Source organism: Triplophysa rosa, linkage group LG23, assembly GCF_024868665.1.
Source record: "Triplophysa rosa linkage group LG23, Trosa_1v2, whole genome shotgun sequence".
NCBI lineage: Eukaryota > Metazoa > Chordata > Actinopteri > Cypriniformes > Nemacheilidae > Triplophysa > Triplophysa rosa.
In genome coordinates, this window is record NC_079912.1 from 4541980 (window position 1) to 4567061 (window position 25082).

The 25082-nt window shown below is 38.3% G+C and overlaps 4 protein-coding genes across 5 annotated transcripts; 3 read left to right on the forward strand and 1 right to left on the reverse strand.

Moving 5' to 3' along the window:
- The first annotated feature begins 755 nt into the window (after positions 1-755).
- On the forward strand, positions 756-9232 carry cfap52 (cilia and flagella associated protein 52). Of its 2 annotated transcripts, none has more exons than XM_057323273.1 (15): positions 756-992; positions 2617-2742; positions 3459-3658; positions 3807-3943; positions 4165-4293; positions 4477-4576; positions 4687-4803; positions 5019-5119; positions 5226-5396; positions 5525-5673; positions 6071-6216; positions 7713-7864; positions 8042-8144; positions 8320-8431; positions 8694-9232. In XM_057323273.1, exons 2-15 carry the CDS (start codon positions 2679-2681, stop codon positions 8867-8869), a joined length of 1857 nt encoding a protein of 618 aa, XP_057179256.1. In that variant the 5' UTR covers positions 756-992; positions 2617-2678; the 3' UTR covers positions 8870-9232. The 2 variants fall into 2 exon arrangements, with proteins under 2 accessions (XP_057179256.1, XP_057179257.1); XM_057323274.1 differs by having other exon boundaries at positions 2669-2742.
- A 45-nt stretch (positions 9233-9277) lies between these two features.
- On the reverse strand, positions 9278-12352 carry LOC130547364 (threonine synthase-like 1). Its single transcript, XM_057323272.1, is given in 3 exon segments — positions 9278-10253; positions 10256-11837; positions 12167-12352. Coding segments are annotated over 2 exon segments (2205 nt in total). The 5' UTR covers positions 11813-11837; positions 12167-12352; the 3' UTR covers positions 9278-9605.
- Positions 12353-12394: 42 nt separating this feature from the next.
- Positions 12395-16065, forward strand: enkur (enkurin, TRPC channel interacting protein). Its single transcript, XM_057323276.1, has 6 exons — positions 12395-12518; positions 12693-12777; positions 13290-13435; positions 13617-13846; positions 15454-15600; positions 15717-16065. The coding sequence occupies exons 2-6, from the start codon at positions 12698-12700 to the stop codon at positions 15888-15890; spliced, it is 777 nt and encodes a 258-aa protein (XP_057179259.1). The 5' UTR covers positions 12395-12518; positions 12693-12697; the 3' UTR covers positions 15891-16065.
- An 804-nt stretch (positions 16066-16869) lies between these two features.
- prtfdc1a (phosphoribosyl transferase domain containing 1a) lies at positions 16870-24575 on the forward strand. Its single transcript, XM_057323277.1, has 9 exons — positions 16870-16917; positions 17018-17124; positions 17670-17853; positions 18581-18646; positions 19721-19738; positions 20510-20592; positions 20762-20808; positions 20905-20981; positions 23945-24575. Exons 1-9 carry the CDS (start codon positions 16870-16872, stop codon positions 23990-23992), a joined length of 678 nt encoding a protein of 225 aa, XP_057179260.1. The 3' UTR covers positions 23993-24575.
- Positions 24576-25082: the final 507 nt, after the last annotated feature.

Sequence of the window (25082 nt, forward strand, 5' to 3'; positions counted from 1 at the left end):
GAGTACGGACAGCTTAATGTTACCTAGTTGCTGATCTCCTATATTGTGCAGTTGTTACCGTGTTACTGTTAACTCTGTGCTTGGTGTTACTGGACTTGCATTATATCTGCCCGGATTTCCGCGCTGACTTTTACTATTGTGGTGTCTGCCCTGTCTCAGTGCAGCCCGCTCATTTCTTTGGCTGAGATATGCAAATTTTGTAGAAGACCGTTCTTGCAGCTCATTGGTCTGTCTCAGCCAATCAGCTGCGGGCTCTTCAAGGCGACTTCGCGATTGGTTCATCTGTGTGCTTAACACTGGTGAGTGTATGCGGTCGGTTACAGCTGTCTTGCTACTCTCACGGCGGGATTGTATACAGTTCCCATATGCGGAAGCTTCCGCAATGTCGAGAGACCGCTCTCGATAGGGAACGTCTCCGGTTACTTTCGTAACCTCGGTTCCCTGAGAAGCGGGAACGAGACATTGCGCTAGCCGCCGTGTTTGTCGCGTGTCAGCCTTGGAGGCGTTCTTTCGCAGATTCTGAGGTATTGTCGCTGTGCACTGTATTTATACTGTCTGGTTGCCAGTAATTACATTCGGTTGAAAGTGCGACAATTGGCCAGTTTCACTGGCGTTATCCAATACGACTTCAGGAGAGGTGAGAAGGGAGGAGTTCCCATATGCGGAAGCTTCCGCAATGTCTCGTTCCCGCTTCTCAGGGAACCGAGGTTACGACAGTAACCGGAGACGTTCAACACCCGCACTTTTTCTGCAGTTTTGCACAAATGCCTTAAGTCACTCCTCCGTTTCTCTGGCCGCTCTGTGTATGCGCTCGCTGCGACTGCCTCCTCTACCCTCCCTCTCAAACAAGACACCGGCTTTGAGTGTGACCGGCTGATGATTGACTGTTCTGCCTTAAGTCCCGCCTCTCTTGGTGTGTTAGATTTATCGGTCAGCTCGTGCTGAGGAGGTGGGAATTTATGGTTATGGTTATTTACATCTCCCTTTTCCAGGTACTTTGAATGAGTGTTTATGCTTTCGAGGTTTTTAAATAAGCTTGATATGTGTTTGGGAAGATGTTCTGTTTATGTTTTGTTGACATGTCGAGTGTTTTCTGTATTATATTTCGTTTTTTAGACTAATGCTAATTGCTAATTGGGATATTGTTCAGCAGCTAGCTAAATTCGGTTATGTGGCATGCATTGTATAAAGTAACTGTGATGAAGAAGGCAGGGAACACGCCCTTTTCACAATGATGTCACTTAACTTCCGCCTTTTTGCAAAGCAGTGTATCATAACATCCGTCTTGCAACAAACAACAACAAGAAGAAGAACTTCCGTTTTGCCGTCGCACTGGAATTTAACAACAGTGAGAAAAAAAACTGACAGAACGCCTATTCAAGTACTTCTCCTAGCACCTTCGCTAACACAAAAAGAAAACAAAACACTTACCTTCATAATCAAACAGGTACTGTTCAACGAAGAATTTGTATCCTTTCTCTAGCTTTGATCTTGTCCTTAGCGAAAATTTGTCTGCAAGACGTTGTACATCATCTAGACGTATTTGTGGCAGATGTGCAAGCCACTTGGTAAACTCCATTCTGAGGCGCTAGCGGAAGTAACTTCTTCTTCTTCTTGAGTTTTACTGGCGGTTGGCAAATAAGCTTATAGGTGCATTACCGCCACCTTATGAACTGGAGTGCTAGCGGAAGTAATGATACACTGCTTCGCGGCAGAACGGAAGATGCGTGATGTCATGTGAAAAGGGCGTATTGACGAGGAGGAGGGACAAATTGTCATTGTTAAGCAGTGTATTTATAGGTTTATTGCCAGTGCAATTGATTTTGATATTTTGAGCATTGTTTGTTGATTAGCTGAATACTTTTGTGGATACTTATGTCATTGTTTGCATACCTGTTGGAGAACTATGAAAGAAAAGTGTATATTATTTTAATGTTTAAAAACAGTAAATTGTTACATTATTTATACCACCAGAGAAAAAGCTTTGTGTGGGCTTTTTTGTTTGTTTGTTTTTTATATCTCCCCTTTTCAAGGCGCAATTAAGCAAAATTTAGCAGTCACAGTCCTGTCAGACCCATATCACTATCAAGCTTACCACCGAGTGTGTTTTTATACTTTTCTAGTATCACTCATTTAAACGGGAAGCTTTTTATATCTTGTATGTTATACCTTTTGTACCCTTCTGTCATTGTATTCGTCGTTTTTATTGTTAACAAACAAACCACTTCCATCCCCCGCACTTTTGAAAAGCTTGCTACGCCCCTGCTTTGATCCCTCTTCAGTAAGCATGAAAAATGGTTGGTGGAAAATGTAATTTTGGCATTGTTGTACACCTGATATGGGTGGGAAATCAAGGATTAATTTTCTTAAATTTTTTATTGAAGTACATTAATACAATATAAAGCAGGCCTAAATGGACAAATTAAAAATGATTTTGTTCTTTTAGTAGAAACTTTATTTTTTCATGGTAAGGTTGACATTTTCATGGAATTGCTCATTTATCAAATGAGCCAGTACTTCTATAAGATGAATCAAATGAATCGATTCGCTGATATGAACTCTGATCAACGCTGCTAAGCAACGAAAGTAAACATGCGACTGTTGCCTGGTTACAAGTGTTTGGCTTTCGACAACCAGCAGCCCTTACGACACATTTGACTCAAAACAGAATTACCACAATGGCCGAAGAAGACACGCAAGAGGTCCCAAAGCTGGAGTTGGAGGCAGTTATTGGTTTCAACGGTAAGTTATGTGGACTTTATCGTATTTTATAGGTGTCTGCACGTTCAGTGTATGCACAGCGCCAATTTCCTTAGGGTCATACGGTCACTCACACCCCCAATGCATGAGCGCTTATCTTATATATAATGTGATATGATTTAAGCGTTTGAAAGCGTAAAACCAGCAAACGACTCTAAATTTCAAGGGTAATTTGCGACTACAAAAATGTAAAATAAGACCATAATCATATTCTTGTATTTTACCTGTCGCCTATGATCACGCGTGGACGTTGCTATAGTAACGTGCGTGCTTTCTCCGGAGGTCCATTTGTCGAGCGCATACGTCATCGAGGTTTATTATTTAAGGTTTTATTTTAGGAAAGCAATCGTTAGCCTACATTCCAAGGTAATAACGAAAATATAATGATTAGGCCTTAAGAGAAATAAATGTTATTTTTAACTGAAAAATGTTATGAAAAATGTTATGTTTTGACTGAAATGAGACAAACTGTATGACGTACGCGGTCCACAAATGCGACTTCCGGAGGACGCAGCCTTCGAATTGAGACTTAGATGGGCGCCCTCTCATGACCACCCATGTTAGTAACTAAATTGGTTAACTTGATTCATGAAGCATATCTGCACAAATGTAACCAGAGATTCAACGTAACCCAAATGTGTGCTCTACTCACAGTAGGCTACTGTCACCAAAACATGCATCATGTGTTGTTCACGCAGGACACGTGTTTTCTGGTCTCAAAGTTCACCCTGACAGAGAGCATCTTATTTACCCTCTGGGCTCCACTGTTATTATTAAAAGTCTAAAGAGTGGAAAGCAAGCTTTCTTCCATGGCCACACCAACAATGTCTCTTGCATCGCTGTGTCCAGAAGTGGACGCTATATTGCATCTGGACAGGTCACTTTTATGGGCTTTAAGGTGAGCTGGTGAAACACTGGTCCTATATTTACACTTGAACTTAATAACATTGTAGACGTGTTTAATTTTATACTGAAAGTCAGTGGTCCCTTTGCTCACACCATACTTAAAGCATTTGTGAAAGGAAAATGCTTCATTCTGTGCTCAGGCTGATGTTATTATCTGGGACTATGAGAAGCAAGAGATTTATGCCCGTCTGGTGCTCCACAAAGCTAAAGTTGAAGATCTCAGCTTTTCACCTAATGAAAAGTACCTGGTGTCTCTGGGTGGGCAGGATGATGCCAGGTAACAATGTTTCTCAGATCATTGATCCAGAGGTGATCGACTTGATCATATCCAAAAAATGCACAAAAATGTACAACTTGAGTGCATGCATAAAATGTAATATTAATGTACCATGTCAGTATTCACTGTTGCCGATATACCGTTTAATGGATGAAAATAATCTAAAGGAAAATATACATGGATCGTTCTTGTAATAGGGCATGTTTACTTTATGGTTGTAGTATTGTGGTGTGGAACATCGAGACTAAGGAGGCAATCTGTGGCAGTCCTGCTTCAGCACAAAGTGCTGGTCACTGTCTCACCATAGAGTACACCAACCTGAGTGATGAAGTCTTTATCTCAGCGGGAAAGTAAGTCTCATTATCTGGTCCTCCTTAGTTTCAATATACTTATATTGACCTCATCTCAAATGATCTTATTTCATACCCTTAGCTTTAATATATCTGGCTGGCATTGAGAAATCAGTTGTTTATGTGTATGTATTTTATTTGATGAAATACTGAATCTGTGTGCTGTCATTGTGTTTGTTAAAGTGGAACTCTGCGTGTATGGGAGCTTGATTTGGCCAACAGAAAGATCAGAGCCACTGAATGTCAAACAGGGCAGCTTAAGAGAATTGTCACATGTATTGAGGTGGGAGGCTTTGCTGGTTTTGGTCGTCTCATTCTTATCTACTAATGCAACATTTTCATTTTTTTATGGATGTAGAATGTCACTAAACATATGCTTTTCTTGCTTTGCAGATTGCAAAAGATGATAGTTATTTCTATTGTGGAACAACTAGTGGAGATATTCTGAAAGTAAACCTAAAGACTAGATTGCTGAACAGCTGTGGTCCTGTTAAACAAAAATTCAGCAAGGTGAATATTCAACTATACATTTTAGGATATTGCTATAATTTACCTCACAATACTGTATTGTTGTTGTCTTCATACCATGAATCAACATTTTATTTTTATTATTATTAACATATTTTTTAATAAAAAGGAGATCAAACTTTATAGTTTCTCTTGAGCATTTCGGAGTGACTCTTTGAGAAAGTATTTTCACAAAGCAGTTCGTCTTGTTATTTCAGGGAGTGAACACTCTTAAAGTCCTGAAGACCGATGATATTTTAGTTGGATCCGGAGATGGCATGTTAACTATGTGTTCAGGAGGGAATTTCAAAACTATAAGGTTAGTAAAAAAACTTATCCTTTCGTGTTTCTCCTCTTTTAAAATATATTCTGCTCTCTTGTCTCATTCCACTAGCACTAACTGAAGTACTTTTCATTTCTGACAGGAGTGTTCAGTTAGAAGGATCAGTGACGTCAGTAGCCCTGCGTGGAGAGGGACAACAGATTTTCATCGCAACAGAAACAGCACAGATCTACACTTTGGGCTACACTGATTTTAAACCAGAGCTTATTGCCACAAATCATAACAGTGCTGTGAAGGATGTGGCCTTTCCCTTGTGAGTAATAAATACATGAATTGAAAGTTTTGTGTTGTCCTCTGTTTAGCCACTAGAGGGAGACATGCCCTTGCATTAGCTAGACTTGGAAAATGTATTTACTATCATCTCTATCAAATTCTCAACAGTGGGACTTCAGAGCTTTTTGCCACATGTTCACAGAATGATATCCGGGTCTGGCATACTGAGTCCTCCAAGGAGCTTCTGCGGATTGTGGTGCCCAACGTGACTTGCAATGCTCTTGGCCTTATGAAGGATGGCAGGAGCATCTTCAGCGGTTAGTATCATACAGGGTGATGGGTTTATCAGCTTGTGCCGAAATGTTCTGATAGCAGTGGTTTCCTTGCTGTGTCGATAAGTTAAAGCTGCCATCCATAATTTTATTTGAGTTAAAAATAAACAAAAATAACTTATTGATCAAATTGAAGACAAATTTAAGACTCCTTACCTTAGACCAATTCAGAAAAGTAAGTTTATAATAATGTTTGGTAATTTCAGTGCTTATGTGGGATGTCAGCTTCATTCATTTTGTTTGAAGTTATTCACACCCAGACTTGCTAGTTGGTTCACTTTTTGTACACGGTTTAGTAACTGGTTCACGTGTTTTTTTTTTTTGCTTGCTTGTTTCTGTTGCAGATGAGAAACTATTCATTATTTGTTTTATTTTTTGTCAGCTTGGAATGATGGGAAGATCCGAGTCTTCTTTCCAGAGAGTGGGAAGCTGAGGTTGATCATTCATAATGCCCACAGTATGGGCGTGACTGCCATAGCAGCAACCAATGACTGCAGGAGGATTGTCAGTGGAGGAGGAGAAGGACAGGTACAGAGACCATCATTCATATCCCATCAATATCATTGCCTAGAAGTCTTTGCTTTGTTTATTTATTTATTTAACAACTATTTCTATTAAAGGAGTCCTATGACACTGCTAAAACGAATATTATCGTTTGTTTTAGATGTAATGCAATGTGTATACACGATTTAAGTATTTTACACATACCGTGCATGTTTGTATCTCCTCTTTGCCCCGCCTCTGAAACGCAAGGATTTTTTACAAAGCTCATCGCTCTGAAAAGCGAGGTTTGCTATGATTGGCCAGTTAACTAGTGCGTAGTGATTGGTCGAATACTGCAAGCGTGTGACGGAAATGTAACGCCTCTTACCATATTTGGAACATCAGGTTCCAAAGCAATTGTACTGACAGTACTGACTAGGGTTGTCACGGTACCATAAACATGTCTTATGATACTATACCAGCTGAAGTATCTCGACACCAAGTAGTATCACGATGCTGTGCAATGTTCATAATTCAAATCTATACAAAAAACACAGATTTAGATGAAACATTTTGTATTTACTATAGTAAACTGTATTGTACTTTGCAGTAGAATATTTTGTTTTATTAACTTTAGTAATTGGATAAATTGTAGCAAATACTGTAGTATACTTAAATATTTACTATGGTAAGACTCAAAAACACTAGTGTCTATGAGTTTTAGTAGTTTACTGTAGTAAATACTAAAGTACACTAGATCATTTTTCACGTGGGGGCTGATTCAAATGTGGGACAAATTTCATTGATACAGCAGTCTTTATAAAGGGAAAAATTAGGCTTACTTTAAATGCAGAACTGAGACGGCCAGTAGGTGGCGTCAATTTTCCACTGAGTTAATGAACCAACGCTAATTTGAATCATCTCGTCCCAGTCATTCAAAACACACGTTCATTTAGGAGATAAACACCACAAAAAGGCAGATGTAAGTGTTCAAATGAATATTAATGCGCATATGCAACATTACCTACAGTACTACGTTTCAAAAATAGAGAGGCATCGTTGGTATTTTGAAGCTTTAGCATCGCGATGCTACCGTAGCACCGGTACACCGTGCAACCCTAGTACTGACTTGCTTATACCACAAACTGATGTGGATTTGTGGGGGTGTGGTTACACGAGGTGTTTCAGGCAGGTCTGGGTGAACATTCGCTTTTAGATAGAATGCATCTTTTGTTCCGACACTTTAATTTTTGCAATTTTACGTGTCTAATACATGCATGGGCAATTTATAACATGCTAAAGACACATAAAAAAAGTGTTCGCGCCATATGACCCCTTTAAACAGGAAGTTTGTTGTGCAGTAAAGATGAGGATTGGCTAGCTCAATGATATTAATATACAGGTAGTACCGCTGTGAAAGGTCATAACTATAGTAGATATATATAGATATGTATCGATTCATTGAAATTCTTTATATGATTGGTTCAGCTGATATTAATGCAATACTGTCTTTGTGGAATATTTCCTTTTCTGTACTGAAGGTGAGACTTTGGGAGTTATTCCAGAACTCATACCGACTTATTGAGACCATGAAGGAGCACAAAGCTGCTGTCAACTGCATTAAGATAAAGAGTAATGATAAAGAGTGTGTGACGGCCAGCTCGGATGGAGCCTGCATCATCTGGGACCTGGTGTAAGTTAATGAGTATCAGATTATAGACTGGTGATATTTCTACAGATAGACACTGCTATTCCTCTCAACACAAGCTTGTGTTCAAGTTAAAACCAGCCACCTTCATATACCCTGCTGGTTTGCTGTGTAAACATACTTGGATTGATTTGTGTTGGGTACTTCTCATTTCTCATTCAGGAGGTTTGTAAGGAATCAAATGGTCTTGGCTAACACTATTTTCAGTGTTGTGTGCTACCACCCTGAAGAATACCAGATCATCACCAGTGGCACTGACAGGAAGGTACAGCACTGCTTATGTGACTGTTGGGTGTTTTGGGAGAAATAAATCTGGTATATTTGAAGGTAGAAGTAACAAATGATAAGAAAGAGATCAGATGCACAAAAATACATTTGTCATGTATTTATACCACCAACTAACATCTAGATCTTATATGCAAACTTTAACTGTTCAACAGATTGGCTACTGGGAGGTGTATGACGGTTCTGCGATCAGAGAACTTGACGGCTCCTTGTCTGGGGCTATAAATGGCATAGACATTTCTGAGGATGGAAAATACTTTGTGACTGGTATGTACCTCGTATTTCACATTCTGTCATATGATGGATCTAACAATACCAATGCAATAAAATAGAAGATTTTGTTCAATATAGTAATAAAACACTGTTTGATAGATGTCATTTAAATATTTGCAAAGTTAATAGTTTGAGTTGAAGTGTGAATCTAATGTTTTGTCGTTGTTGCTATTGTTTTGACTATTCATGTACTTAAGTGCAGATTAACGTGTTTGTGGCTAGAATGAGTTGACAATTAAACATATACGTCTTTTAGGTGGAGATGATAAACTACTGAAGCTCTGGCTCTACACCGATGGTGAAGTGACGCATGTTGGCATCGGACACAGCGGAAGCATCACAAATGTGAGGATCTGTCCCAAGAGCAATTATATCGTGAGCACCAGTGCCGATGGAGCTGTCCTGAGGTGGAGATACCCACAAACTGCATAAAACCCTGATTAAAATAATCTGACACAGTTCTCGATGTTTCTATCCAGATTATATTTCATACAGACACATACACTTGAATTGAATATCTCTGACAAAGAAGAATGTATTGGTTAGGAGTACTGAAGACCATTGATTTGAAAGGAATCCTATTAATAATCATATTAGATATTTACATTGCTGTTACATCTTATTTCCCAAAGATTTGCATGTGGAACGTAAGGCAATTTTGATAGTGTTATATTTACAGTAATTTGGCACTATACTGTAATATTCAGAACAAAATTATTGTATAATAAAGTATTTTACTGTCACAGAACCGAAAGGAACATGGGTACTTTACTTTTAAGTTTTTAAAAATGTTAGAAGAAGTATTTCGATGTTGTACCAATAAGAATGGGACTTAAAACAAGATGTTACAGTTTCAATCATTTATTTTTCAAAATACTGTGCAAGAACTGCATTCTTTTGTTTTGTAAAAAAAATTGAAAACACTTATACAACAATTCTGCACATGTTATTTACCCAATTTGGACTTTGCATTCCATGACACTTCCGTATCCACTGTGGGCAACAGAATATGCAGCATGGACTCTTGGGTATTAGAATATTTTTGAGTCTGCATTACAAAAATGGCAAATGGGACACTCAACAGTCTTGTTGACTTCACCAAATGCCACCATTTTGGGACAGGTCTTACCAATGTTTGGTGTTACTATCTTATGCATTGTGGGTCTTCTTAATGCACTTTCATAAAGGAGTCTTGTATCATCGCTTCTACTTCTTCTGACAGCACATTAAAGTCAGCTGGACATATTTTATATGGATCATCTCTGCTGTTTCTCAGACAATTCAACAGACCTTCATGCATGTGTTCTTGGCCTCCAATGGTACAGAGTTTATCCAGCTGCTCAGTAGGGTCCTTTGGGATATTTCGACACTGGAGGGCTTTTAACACAACTGGGGCAAATTTCCCAGGGTGTGCTGTTGAGCATATCACAAGCGGACAGGTTTTGTCATGTATGCGGCTGGCCACCACTTTGCCAACCGCTGTGTGTGTATCCATTACGTAACCTGTTCTCGTGTGCACCTCATGAATGGCTCTCAAACAGTCGTCTTCAGAGCACCAGCCTGCTTGAACGTCCATTTTTATCTCCTGCAGTAAAGCCTCTGACACTTTAAAAAACTGATCTCTCTCCAGCTTGAAGAACAGGTCTCTCACAAGATTGCCATCCCCACCGGATACATGATGGATAAATCTCTCAAGGTTGGAGGACTTTAGAATATCAATAGCAGGAGAGCTTGAAACAAACAACTTTCTGTCTCGAAGGTCATACTCCCCGTAATTGATAAAGTCAGATATGACACGGTTACCATTAGATGCACATACTGTATAACCTTCCGTATTGGGATTCCCATCTGTTTTGCATATAGGGCTGACATGGCATTGCCAAAATTTCCAGTGGGGATGCAAACATCAATAGGTTCACCAAACGTCAGCACTCCATTTTTAAGCAAGTCCATGTAGGCCGAGCAGTGATACACCACCTGCGGTAGCAATCGTGCCCAGTTGATTGAGTTTGCGGTACTGAGGACCGTAGCATATTCTACAGCTATGTGTCCCGTCAAGCTCGAGTCCCCAAACATACGCTTAATGGTCCTCTGACAGAAGTCAAAGTCAGATAAAACACTGATGGACCTGGCATTGCCCTGTTGAAATCCGGTCATCTGCACTTTTTGGATTTCACTCACACCATTCTCCGGGAAAAAAACAAGGACTCCTATCCTCTCCTGGTCGGTGTCTTTAAGATTACTGAATCCGTTTAGCACAGCGCTGCCGGTATCTCCAGATGTGGCCACCAGAATGAGGTAGTTGCACATGTGCGGAAGGCAGTGAGCAAAGAGTTGTGGCATTAACTGCAGCGCGAGGTCTTTAAAAGAGGCAGTGGGGCCGTGAAAAAGTTCAAGAACATATTGATTCTCTGTAAGGTGTTTCAGAGGTACCACTGATGGACTGGTGAAGTTTTGCCGGTAGGCACGATGCACCATTGTGCTCAGTTCTACAGGGGACAAATCCATAGGATGAATACAGTTTTCCAGTATAGCCACGCCTCTCATGGCATATGACATGTTGGCGATTCTCAACCATTCTGATTGATCTAATTTGGGAAATCCGTTCTTTGGCACGTAAAGCCCTCCGTCTGGCGCAAGACCTTCTACAACAACATCACTGAAGAATTTAGGATCATTTTCACTTGAAGTCTCACTCCTTGTTGAGATAAACGTCTCTGATTCAGAGTCCTCATATCTACTCAGAGTCCTGAGCACTTTTTTTGCCACGTCCTCCACCGAGTCTCCTGGTCCACAAAGTACTCGTGCATCAAGCCATTTCTCATAAAACTGTTTCCGGTACTGTAATATCTCTCGCATAGAAATGCCGGCAACCTGACCCACAATCCTATTCACCTTCATTCTGGAGAGTCTCTGCATGACATCCTCCGTTTCAACATCCAGATACACAACCAGTCCAGAGCGTTTCAGATCCTGCATGGCATCCGGATGCAGAGGATTCGAGCCAGTCAGTGAGATGACACTTCCTGTAGCAGTAAATCCACACACGGCTTTACCTTCTTCTTCAATAAAACGATCTCCACCCACCTCAGAGAGTTTGTCCGCTACACTCATTCCCCATGTCGTTTCCAGAACATCATCATCAATATCAATAACAGGCATTCTTAAACTGCGTCCCACAATCCGGCCCACACTGGTCTTTCCTGCTCCTGGAAGACCCATCAGAAGAATGTTCCTTTTGTGAGTTTTAGAGATTTTATTTGATAGCCATGCTTTACGTATGGTAAAGTATGAAGACCCAAGTGGAAAAAGTGACAGGCGAGCCCTCGGATTTCCTACGTTGACCAACAGCTGAGAGAAATGTGCAGGGTTCATCTTCGACAGTAAAGGATTACAAAATCTGCAAAGTAGAAGTATATTACAATTAAATGTAATAAATATATTATAATTATATCATATAGTAATACAGTAATAGAACTTCGACATGTATTCATTGTACATTTGTCATATGGTATGCAAATTAAATCCTAAATCAATTTATATCTGGACATAATGTTGCAGTTTATTTTGGCTTAACAACACACACACGTTGTTCATTATAACTGTACTGACAATGAACTACAAAACATTAAAAATAAATAAAATAGGGGAAAATAAAAATAAATAAATATAGAAACAGTATTGTATGTAGGCTATAGTATACATAGGCCTACATCTTGAGTATGTTACCTTGGATACGTTAATGCTTTGTATTCACATAACAGTTAACCTACAAAATATGTACATAGACGTTTCGCACATACACCTATTGCGCAATCTTTTGAGTTTAAAAGACATACATTAACTAAAGCAGAACGTTTTTTATCTACACGCTAAGATCGAGATTCCCAGCATGTACTGTGTAAACAAAGCGCGTCAACTCAGTACAGCAACAGCGAAGGGACAATTTCCGATTGCGTTTTTTTTAGCTGCTCTCTCCAACACTGCATTAAAACGATCAAATCTTCGTTTTTTTTTATTTACTTATTTATTGGAATAGACCGTGCGTTATAAAGCATCATTTGACGGAACTGAAAAAAAGGTACATTTAAAGGGAACGTGTTTAATGTTGCTAGACAGGCGGTTGCTATAGAGACGGTTGATAAACAACACGGATTCTTTCGGCCATCGCACAACTCATAAAACACAGTCTAAAAACGACCTGTAGTGTGTATTATCTCTCTGTTTTCTTTTATTGTTTTCTGTTCTGTACCAGTCATCATGAGTGACATTATCTGTCCACCGGAGAGCATCTATAACCTCATTCCCAGAGAGGAAGACAAAATCATCAAATCGCCCAGGTAGAGACGCATTTAACTTCTCTTGTCATCCACTATTTCACCTGTTTCAAGCTTTAAATGGTAGTTTATGGTTTGTGTGATGTTGTTAAGGGTAAGCTGACAGCTTCATGGTCTGATTTGGGTAAAAAAAAACACATAAAGTCAGATTCATTGTCAGGGAACAGACAAACAGTAGCGTACTGATAGAATAATGTATATATAATAAAACCAATGCAGTTGGCTATTAAGAATGATTTTTTTCACATAATGCTAATTTCGTTTATGAAAAGTGCCTTACATGCATGAACATATCAAAACAAAACAAAAACTGATATAAATATCTTATATGACTTTCATTGTCTATTGACTGTTGTCTATAATATCATCTATAAACACTAGCGCCCTTTATCAATTATTTTTCTGTATCTTTACTGACTGATTTTCTGACTTTTGAGTGCTTGAAACTTGTTAAACTGTTTCAATGTAATTTGTCTTTTTTTTCTGCCGACTGTGTATAATGTTCTTGTCTTCAGGTACATGTCAAAGTTCAGAGAGCAAGTGAAGCTGGAGAAAGACACGAACAAAGCCTCCAATAAAACAATGGGACCAGCACAAATGGATATTCCATCTCCAGAGAAATATCTACTTAAACGCTCCAAAGAACCTAAACTCCCTGAGAGTATATCTTGTTTTCCTTGTTTATTTATTAATAAATGAATTGTTATTTGAACTATAGATACATTTTTACATTATATTCTTATTTGTTGAAGTTTTCGTTGCTGAAATCATGCATGGTTATTTTAAATGTAGAGATGTAGAGTCCCATGACACTGAATATTTTTTGTTTGTTATTGTTACAGAGAAATCCTTTCAATATGAAGATGTGACATGTAGTAAACCACCAGTTCCTGCACGAACAGACAAGCCACTCATGGGTATCCACAGCAACAAGAACTTTATTCAAACCAACGCCATTGAGAACATCATGGCAGTCCCTAAGAAACCACGCCCCACTTATGCTGATACCAAGAAAGGAGACAAACAAATCCTGGAAAACTCAGGTCTTGTCCCAAAATACATAAAGAAGAAGGTGAGAGATGTGAAAAAACATGGTGTTCCCACCTGCTGTTATGGCGAACTGTTAATGTACTTTACATTTGTATAATCCTATACCCAAAATGTCAAATTTTACATTTGTTCTCAGAACGTAGATATGTATCTATACACACACTCAAAGCCACTTTATTAGGTACACCTTGCACGTGCCCAGTTGGACCTATTAATGTGGCCGTCACTCAGACAGTTTCTGCATATCTCAGGTTAATCTTGAGCACTTACAGAATAGTATCGCAACCTTAGTTACCAAAACGTAGTCTTTAGTTTGATCACATTTATAAAATACAGATACAGCTGTGTGATTATTTCCGAAAACATACGACGCGTGCGGGGTGATGGGGGGGCGGAACTAAAGCACGTGCACACCCATTGCCAACAAAACACAGACATATGACTCAGTTTCACTCATGTCCGGCATCTTTTAGCGCTGGGACCGCGCCATCTATTAGTTTCAAACTATCTCCAAATCCAGCGTTATATTCACCGTTTATATAACATCCATCACTTAAATGCTGTGAACAAAGAAACACACATCAACTTCTTCCACTATCGCAAGAGTAATGAGCTGCAGCTGCAGGCCCACAGCGCAGCCAATCTTGATGGTAAGCAGGTCTTCCTATCACTCTTCGGTTGACGTGTGGGCGGGCTATCGGGCTATTTCTTTCGCCTTGCCTTGGGCATGCTTTTCTGGGAGGACTAAGAAAAGTTGTTACGAAACTGATTTTCATGTTCGAAAAAACTTTCCGAAACCTATATGAACAGTATAGAGTGTGTATCGAGCACAGAAATACTATGTCAACCGTCCAACTCGTTTTTTGACAAGTTGACCATGTCCAGCATGAGAAGACAGCATGTTTAACATTGTAAAGAAGTCAGAATGCATGAAACAGCGTTAAATCACCCCTTTAACTATATTAATTCCTCTGTGGCGGTCTTCTCTGCATGCTACAGTTGCCCATCTGCTTTACAGTTTGATGTGTTATGCGTTCAGAAAACTGTCACCAACTCCTTTGAACAGGAGTACTTAAAGAGATAGTTATTGCAAAAATACAAATTATTTCATTCTTTTTTTACCCTCATGTCATTCTGTGGAACATGTTATCAGGCCTGTTGTGTCCATGCAATGGAAGTCAATTGGTGGTTTGGTGACCATCGTTCATCAAAATATTTTCTTTTGTGTTCTGCAAAAGAAAGTCATACAGGTTTGAAATGAGATGAGTGCGAATAAATTATGAAAAAAACAAATCCTTTTTAGATGAACTAAAGTAGCTGGTGAGTGTATACTGTATGTATGCATCTTATTTATTGATATTTTGGTGATGTATCATACAAAAATGAACATATATTGGAAGATATATCTGTTTTTAAAATGTTTTGTGACACCTGGGATACTGGAAGGTGTTTGGTATGTGGCATTCAAGCTCGCTTTTGGTGAGGACAATAAAGGATTCTAACATTTCACCTAATTTTGTGGCTTAGCACCAGTATTAGTTGTATTGTACTTTTGTGATATTTTCCCTCATCTGACTGTAACATAAACATACTGTAAATTATAATGCAGATAAATGTCTTTGTTGTCAGGATTATGGTCAAACTCCGGAGTATCTGCTACAGCGCAGAGACGAGGTGAGGAAGGCTCAGGAGGAATACAACAACTATGTGAAAGATCGTATGGGAGATGGAGCTATGAAACAGCTGTCTGACCCCGAACGCCACAAAATCCTTCAGGTAAACTGAAAAATCAAGTCTTGAAGAAACAGAAGGAACTTTGTGCTTGTGGATTATTTTCTGTAAGGAGGCGTAATTGCCAAATGAAAACTTGATACTTAATGACATGTTTACAGGCGCTGAAGAAGAACTGGGATGATCTTCTTCACCAGTATCAAGGCCTCTCTGTTGTCATAGACACGACCCCCAAAAAATACAAAAAAGAGCGCCTCGAGCTGGAAATGAAGCAGCTGGAGAGAGACATTGACCTGATTGAGCGACACAAAACCATCTACATTGCTAAATACTGAGCGTGATGTTGTTTTGGTTGAGAACTACTGTATGTCTGACTGGGAGTCAAAACATGTTAAACTGCCACTGCATTATTCTCATTTTGTCTAAAAAATGGCAATATATCAATCAAAAAGACTCAAGGAAAGCTTTAAAGCCTTACACAACATAATGTTTGGTTTGAATACAATAAAGATCATTCTAGATTAAACCATGAGTGGAAGTCTTTGTTGCAAAAATATATTCATTAGATACATTTAATTATATTCAATGTTATTGTGGTTGTACTATTAGCTGTTTTAAAATGATCTGCCCAAACAGTATAAACAGTTTTCAGTTCAATTAAAAAGAAATTTGATTCATTTTTAAAGTCATTCATGTTGAGTCATTATAATATTGTTTTCATTTATGCTTTATCTTTTTGTCAGTGGTTCTTTGTAAAGCAAACATTACTTCATTCTTAAAACTAAAGGTTCTTTGTCGGACTTTAGGCTGTGGTTCCATACAAACCCTTTAACATCATTCACAAAACCTTTCTTGTGCACAAAAGATTCTTTGTAGTGGGAAACATTTCTACAATTTAGCATTGGCATAGCATAGCACTTTCCTACAGGTCATTTGTTTAGAATATTTGTGTCCAAATTCAGAGGAGCACTATCATGTGCTTATTTATTTAATCTATATTGTGAGATAATTCTCTTGTGTCTGTTGTATGGTAATGACTTCAGTATGACTTCAATTATCTAATCAGCGTACATTACAAAACACAATCTATGAGAAAGGTTTTTAAATTGTTTCCTCGTTCCATGCTACATCTAGTTTGCTCATAGCTGTACACATTTCATTAACATTGATACTGAGAAATTTGTACATATTCCAAAGCTTCATGAAAATATTACAATATTTCAATAATAGAAGAAGAGTTGGAAACATGGGGGCGGAGGCACATACAGTTCCTCCTCTTGCTCAGAAATCACAATTTATTCCCTCTTCACACGTATGAGCACTGACATGGCAGATGAGCAGAGGAACAAACAAGCCGTTGAGGTAAATATATTTCACATTGATTCTATTCATTACAGTTTCAATTGGAATGACAAGACATGATGTTTTGCTTATGTTTATTTGATTCTTGGTAATAATGCAGATTAATGACGACTGGCCAGGTTACAGTGTAGAGTTGTTCAATTATCCTGAGCATTATCAAGGTGACCTGGAGTGTGTGTACATTCCTCATGGAGTCATCATGAACAGGTAGACACTCTTTAAATATTTATTTTCGATTAGGAGCAATAAAATAGACATAAATGAGAGAATTGTTGTACTGTAAAGTCAATGTTGAAATATTTGTCTTTTGATTGCTAACTGTTACACTGACAAATTATCCAAATTTTTTCAGATTTTTATCTGACAGCATTTTGCTTTACGATCCAGTAATTTAATCTGATATCTGATATAATTTTAATATATTTTCTGCATATATATTTTTCTGTGTATATTTATGTATATTTTAATATATGTACAGTTTCTGATATAAATATATGTTATATTTTCGACGTATATTATGTTTTCTTTTCTTTTATTATTTTTAGATTTTTTGTGATATTATTATCAATGATTTGCAAACAGCAGCTGACACTATTAAGTTATTTGTTTGAAAATGTGTTTAGCGTCATGACTTGTGATCAGGTTCTAGACAAATGCGAGCTGCCGCACTGCATATTCAGTTCATATGACCGTTAAACAACATTCACATGACCTTCTCACACAGTTTGTGACATTTTAACTTGATTTGTTAGGATTGAGTGTCTGGCCAGAGACATTCTTGAAGACATTGGACAGGATGACATGATGGTCCTGTGTGTTCTGAAGGGAGGATATAAATTCTGTTGTGATCTGGTGGAGTCCATCAAAGCTCAGAGCCGCAGCACTAACAGTAGTCTGACCACCAGAGTTGAGTTCATCCGCTTAAAGAGCTATCTGGTGAGATGAAACAGAAATCTTTCACATTGATCACACACTAAAACAATAAAACCCAGTCCATGTTTCTCAGTGCATACCTTAACACAAATATGTTTAATATTTTGAAAGATTGTAAATGTTCAAGTGTAGCTGTAAGCTGCAGGGGGCGCTCTAGTGCTGTAAAATAACTACCACAACACTTGTGTTTAAACTTTTAGTTTTTATGAACTTTTTGTGAACTATTTCGTTAATGTAAAGTAAATGTAAAAAAGCATCTTTTAAATCTAGTTAGTATAGACATGGCGCCATTGAATTACTTCTGAAAACAGGCTCTCTCCTTGAACATTAATGTGTCAATGATAAACGTTTATTGCTTTTAACAGTACAACGATTTATGAAGACACAAATGGCAGTCTCCTCAAACATTTACTGTTGAAGGGTAAAATTAAAAAATGCCATAACTAGCCATAAAGCTGGGCAAAGTAGATATTTTCAGTTGTCTCTCCTTTTTGCCTTAAATCTATTTTTATTACTAAACCTTCAAATCTCAAGCATTGAAGAACCACTTCACCCCTTCACAGAGAAATAGCTTGACCCCGAGCAGAGGACGTGACCCATTTATCTCAACAGACAAAGAGTAGCTTGTGTCTTACTGGTGTACAGTGCTCGATTGTGTCCATGTAAAATCATACAGTATGTGCTGACAGACCCATAGCAGAGGACTTTAAACACTTTGTGTGTTTTACAGAATGATCAATCTACTGAAGACATGCAAATTATTGGACCAGAGGACCTCTCTGTGCTGAAAGGAAAGGTATCAGAATGAACCAGTTTACCCTTGAGTCTCAAGAATATATTTTGTGTTGTTTGCTTGTTAATTCTGTTCACATGAGTTGGCATATAAACACATTTATCTTGGCAACAACCCACACAGCAGTGGCGACAAACACCCCTCACACAATTTCTTCAGATAGTCTAGACAACAATGTTATTTTCAGATTCTGTTTCACATTGATTCGGTGAAACATGTTTCATCTTCATCTGTGTGTCATTTGTATAAACTTCCACAGATTCTTAACACACACACATACTGTACGCATGTTTGAAGTGCTCATTCAGACCGATGTGTTATCATTACCCACTACAGAGTCCGATTAATTTATTATGTATCTCTAAGACAAGCGTGTTTCGTGAGAAAAGACAGATTGAATCCAATGAGAGAGAAACCGCATGTACTGTAGGGCCGTCGGTCATATGTCTGAGGTTTTTAACAACAAAACACATCATTGTATTCTGCTCAGAGATACTTTTTGACAAGAAGACCGGGACTTTTCTGTACTACCAGGACTTGTTTGTTGCTAGCTTTTCCATTCTTTTCGCGTTATTTTACAATTTATTGCAATTTGAATATTACAGTTTCATGCATTAGATTATATTAAGGATATGACTCTTGCCCTTTTTATGAGCTAAAGTAAAGATATGAATCCATTTCTATTCTATGTGATTTTTTGTAATTTTAACACTTCACACAATATCTGCTACTGTAAATACTTTAAACATATAACCACTGAAAACATCCAAAGAATTGTATAGCTCTTGAGAATTGAAATTGCAAATGTTTTCGTTTCGCAGAGGCTTTATTCTAAAAAGAAATGATTTCTCATATGTGTAAAATACTGCACTCAAATAATAACACTCGAAAGCTTTTCATAAAAGTTTCCTTTACAAAAGAGAACAGTTCAGTCTTTAGTAGATCATTAGGTGACTGTGCTTTGCCATGGAAACCAGATTCTCGCTAAACATCTCTGCTGTACTTGGATGTTGGTTGAATATCTTTTGCATTTTTTTTTATTCTGACACCTTCTCTCTTTTTCCACATGAATCGCAGAATGTCTTGATTGTGGAGGTAAGAAACAAGTGTTTTCATTTTGGGTGTGGAACGGAGAGGAATGCAGACTAATTAAAAAGTTGTTAAAGTTGTTTATCGTGTAATGTAAAACATGAACATTTGAAAGAATACAAACAACAGTTTTATCTGATTAGGCCTTGCTTAATATTACACTATGAAAACTATTTAAACTAAGAAACGGAAAAGAGAGATCTCAGTATTTTTGTTTTGTCTTGTTGGTTATGTAAAATTCTCATGGCACATGTTCAGGGGTAGTCTGGGATTTGTCTGGAAAACAAAAGAGGGGAAAGGTATTTTCCTTTCAGATCACAGATATTTTCCAGTCTGAAATCACCCTTGTTGATTACTCAATAACATGCGCATGTGTGCTGTTCTATTGAAGAGTGCTGTGAATTTATCATTTCCCCCCATCAACTCTTGCTTAACTCTTAAAGTCTTGCCCAATTTTTTTTGTGTGTACTTTGCAGGAATTTTGTGCAAAACATTCATTTTTGTTCATTTGTTTACATTCTTCTCCGAATAATTAGCTTTGTTTTACCCTAGTGAGCTGCCTGTTTAGAAAGCAAAATTATACGTGTGCCTTGCAGAAAATGTAGATTGCAAGTTGAGAGAATTAAAATAAAAACATTCAAGAGTAAATTTTCAAGTTTCCAACTTCATACTCAGTTTTAGTTGCTTTCTTTGTGAAGTGTAAACGATCAGTCACATACTGTATGTTTCATTGCAGTTTGGATGACATCCTTTAGTGAAATATTGATCTCCTCACAGGCAATAGTGGACACAGGAAAGACCATGAGAGCTCTTCTACAGCACGTGAACTCTTTCCAACCCAAACTGGTTAAAGTTGCAGGGTGAGAGCAGACTGAAGAAAACCCTGCTGACACTCTCATCACCACTACGGTCACATTCTCTCTGTGTGTTAAACCATGCTGTCTGTGTGGTGACAAACAAACATTTTGTAGATGTGAGTGATGTTTTAAATTTGAGTTGGTGTGATGGTATTGTGTTTCTGTGTCTCAGGCTTCTGGTGAAGCGGCTTCCTCAAAGCGCTGCAAGTCTCCCAGACTGTGAGTACTCGAGTTGAATGGGAATGTATCATCAGCAGAACATCTTTCGCTCAGGGTGGAGTGATTCTGAGTGTTGTCATGTGTTTCTCTTCACAGATGTTGGATTTGTCATTCCCAATCGCTTTGTGGTGGGTTACGCTCTGGACTACAATGAATACTTCAGAGACCTCAACGTAAGAGCTCAAATCACACCAGTTCTACTTTCATCAACTGTATTTATACTTTCATGACCTTTTAGAGATTGATAGGATCCAGAGTTCAGAAGATACTAGAATTTTGGACTTTAACACCACTAACAAAATTTGACCTCAGAGTTTGGCCTTACCATGTATTTTGAACATGGTATCATAGTAACACTATATATTTTTCAGAAACTTTTTATGCAAATACCATAGTACTCAAATACTCAGAGTCTGATTGTGTCAGCCCTCCACCTCCACATTTTTGTCAACGGGGGGGTTTGACGTGTCTGTCTCGCTTAACAGCACACTACATTAGCGGCTGACCGGGAAAAGTTCTGATCCACCAGATGGCCAGTCTGCCCCTGGTCGCGGCCGTAGGCCGTCGGTGGGATGGCCGTTCTGGACTATGACCTACTGGTTATTCCCCCCTGCCTGTACTGCTAAATTTCTCTGTGTGTGTAGACAAATACAGTAAATTAAAAAGACAGGCAGTCAATTTTTAACCAGAAAGCACCAACGTTTTCACACACAGCAAACAAATGGGCCTGTCATTCACAAGGACACAATATGAAAATAAACATGGCTAATTTTTTAATACAATGCCAGAGCAAACTAGCAATATTTGTTATTGATAAGCTTTAACTCGTCTGTTCACCTGTAACTACAGAACCCCAATAAATATAAGAACATATTTTAAGTTTCATGAGCTATATAACTGACCCTTCGCAAGCAGTTTGATTGACAGGCGATCTGCCCAATCATAACGCCGATATTATGTGCCCCTGTGATTGACCGCCATTTTGTCTGACAAACAAACCAGTCCGACAAGCTTGGCGTTACGCCAGTGGCGTAGTAGAGCTTTGGTGATTAACATGAAAATATAGCTTTTTAATTATTGTAATAGTAAACAGAGAGATATATACCCAGCTTTAATGGACGTTCACACTATAACGATAACTAACTTGTAACTTTTAAAAATCATTCTAAATGAAGGAGAATAGCGGAGTTCACATCACAACGATACCAATACAGACATGAGACACGATTGTCACGATTTACACGGGGAGAACCCAATTGCAGGCAGTGGGGATTAAGGGGTTAACAAAACAAGATTTATTAAATACAAAACACAAAACAAAGACCCACGATGGGGCAGAACAGAACAAACAGGATAAATAACAGGACGAAGACTAACTAACACTAAACTGGAATAAACAACACTTGACAACTAAACTGAACTAAACACTTACTAAGACGATGAAACAGCACGACAGGAACAGGCAATACTGGGAAACACTGGACGAGCAACAAGACGAACTGAATACTATGACCGAGCAACAAGACAATGAAACATGAGGGTATTATAAAGGCAAGACAAACGAGGGATAATTACACAGGGCAGGTGAGGAACATTAGACACGGCATGGAAGCAATACATGAAATGAGAGGGGCGGGGCCAATGACAAGACACGAGAAAACACATGGAGTGTCAAAAGATAAACACCCCATGGTTTTCTCACACAAAACCAAAGGCTTTGTCATGGCTCTGACCAAGGACCAAGGACCAAGAAAAACATGACTAATTGAGGCAGAGCCATGACACACGATATTGTTGGAATCATTAATGTACGAATTACAGACGGAAGCGTTCTGGAAATGGTGTTTTAAGGTGGAATATAATACTTATTGATATATTACTTACATTTTATTACATGTATGAGCAAGCTGGCAAGATATGCTTTGCGTCCCTGTGATGTGATGAGCGCACCTTCAGCCTTCAGAGAGCAGCATTTGCAGTGACATTTTAAAGGAAAGACGTTTTCAGCAATGAAGTCGTAAAGCAACAGCTGTACTGTGTTTGTTGTATTTACCCCAAACATATATAGATTAAGACACGGCTGGACTGTTATTCTTTTCTGTACAGAACTAATATTTAAAAGTTTACTTGGCCGACCAAAACTCTTTCCGAAGTTACTCTCTCTCTAAAACTGTCACTACTACAAATTCCAGAGTAAATATAAACACTTAATACATCACATTTAGGTTAGCTAGGTCTACATCCATTTGCGTGACAGTAGTAGCCTACTTCATCACGCGAGTTTAGAATTAACGTTACGTTATCGTCTGCTGGTGTGGATGCAAATATAGGTATAATTATTGTTACAGTAATCTCAAATCCTGAATGTATCCCGCGAATGCATATTGCAGACCATTCTGTCTGAAATCAGCGTGTCATTTTTCCAGAAATTCCTCACTATTTCCCCAAGGAGTGCACACATTTACACTGGGAGCTCCAGGCTGATACCGAAAGGTTGTTGGACATAGCAACAGGAACGAAGGGGGGGGGGGAGGTGGAGTTTTGCGAAGGGGCAATTTTAGACCAGTAAATTTATACTAAAAATTACACATTGCAGCTTTAAATGCAAAGACATTCAACAATAATCAAAACTCATTAGTGTATACTGTGCTACATCATTACATAACGGAAGAATCTTGAGTTCATTTGAATCTGCACCATGCACAAGCTTCACTGTAATATATTAAGCAAGGCTTGGTGAACATCCAAATATATCCATTTATCTTTCCTAGAAAACTCTAATCAGTATTTCATATCACGTGTGCAGCTCCTCCTAAAGCATTAAACATGCTAAAAAACATCACACTGGAGACAAGCAGAAGGAAACATATTTCAATGACACACACAATTATTTTAACCTAGTGTTAGGTCAAAAAGGGACAAACCCAACTGTTGGGTTATAAATGCACCTATTCTGGATTGTTTTAACCTAAAATGTTGGGTTGTTTTAGCCCATTATTGGGTCAAATATAAACCATTTTCTGTGTTATCATAACTGGATCGGCCTTTTTTGACCCAACACTGGTTGATTTTTACAGTGTACTTTTAATGTTTTATTTATCATTTGACTCACAAAAGTGACTCTTTCTCTTCACAGCACATCTGCGTCATCAGTGAGATGGGGAAACAGAAATATAAAGTGTGATAAACTCCTCTTTTTTGAGAGGAATTAGCATTTATATGACCGTTACGAATGTATACCTTATTCTAACACAAGAGGATGTGCTTGCATATGAGATGTGATTTCTGGAACAGATGCTGAATTATCTGTGATATATTATATAATGGCTTTTGTACGCAATGGATAGTCATTGCAGTAATGACATGTGACATGATGCAGAAAATAGAATTACTGTTCAGTTTTACACGCTCTACCACTTTCTGGGACCCAGCAATTCAGTTTTGTCATGCCACTGTTTTGTCCTTTTAACACACTAAAATCTAAAGCGAAAGTTCACAAAATAAAACATAAAAATGAAACATTTTCTCACACAAACATTGGTTAGTCACCATTAAATTTCACTGTATGAATTTTCTGACTTTCGTGTTGCTCTAAAGAAAGTCATGCAGATTTGGAACAATGTGAGAAAAATAAAAAGGCATCTAAATAAAGAACATCTGAACAGCCATGAATAAAGAGGATTTATCGGACATTTCTATTGAAATATTGAAATTTGGATCATGCTGTTATTCCAGCGTCTGGTCTGGGGGTTGACCTCTTTCTCAGTGTACAACCAGCAGACAAAAGACATGAGGGTTTGATTTACTTTACAACCTGCTGTGGTTATCTCACATCTCTGACAAGCCATGAACATGCTGGAAATTTACTGTGCTGACTGACAACTCAAAGCTGATGTTCTCTGACAAAAAAAAAATGCTGCTCATCTGCCTTGGATCTGATGTCTCTAACACAACTCAAAGACATTTAAACAAATATTCTCGTATACAATTAAAGCAAACAATAATCAATTAGTAAAACATATTCTCTTTGTGTCTGAGGGAGGTTATGATTCTGCATGGTTAATTTAAAGTGCCGAGTGAAGGTTTGTGCCGTACACAGGGCTTTTCATGACTGAGTCTGGGCGCCAGGCGGGTACAAATGCCAACACTCACCATCTGCCATCAGTTACATGCACCTCATGACTGGAGAATGCAGCGCTGCACTGCATACACAATTACACTTTATTTCATTAAATCAAATAACAATGCTTGACGATAAAGTGCATCATTATTTG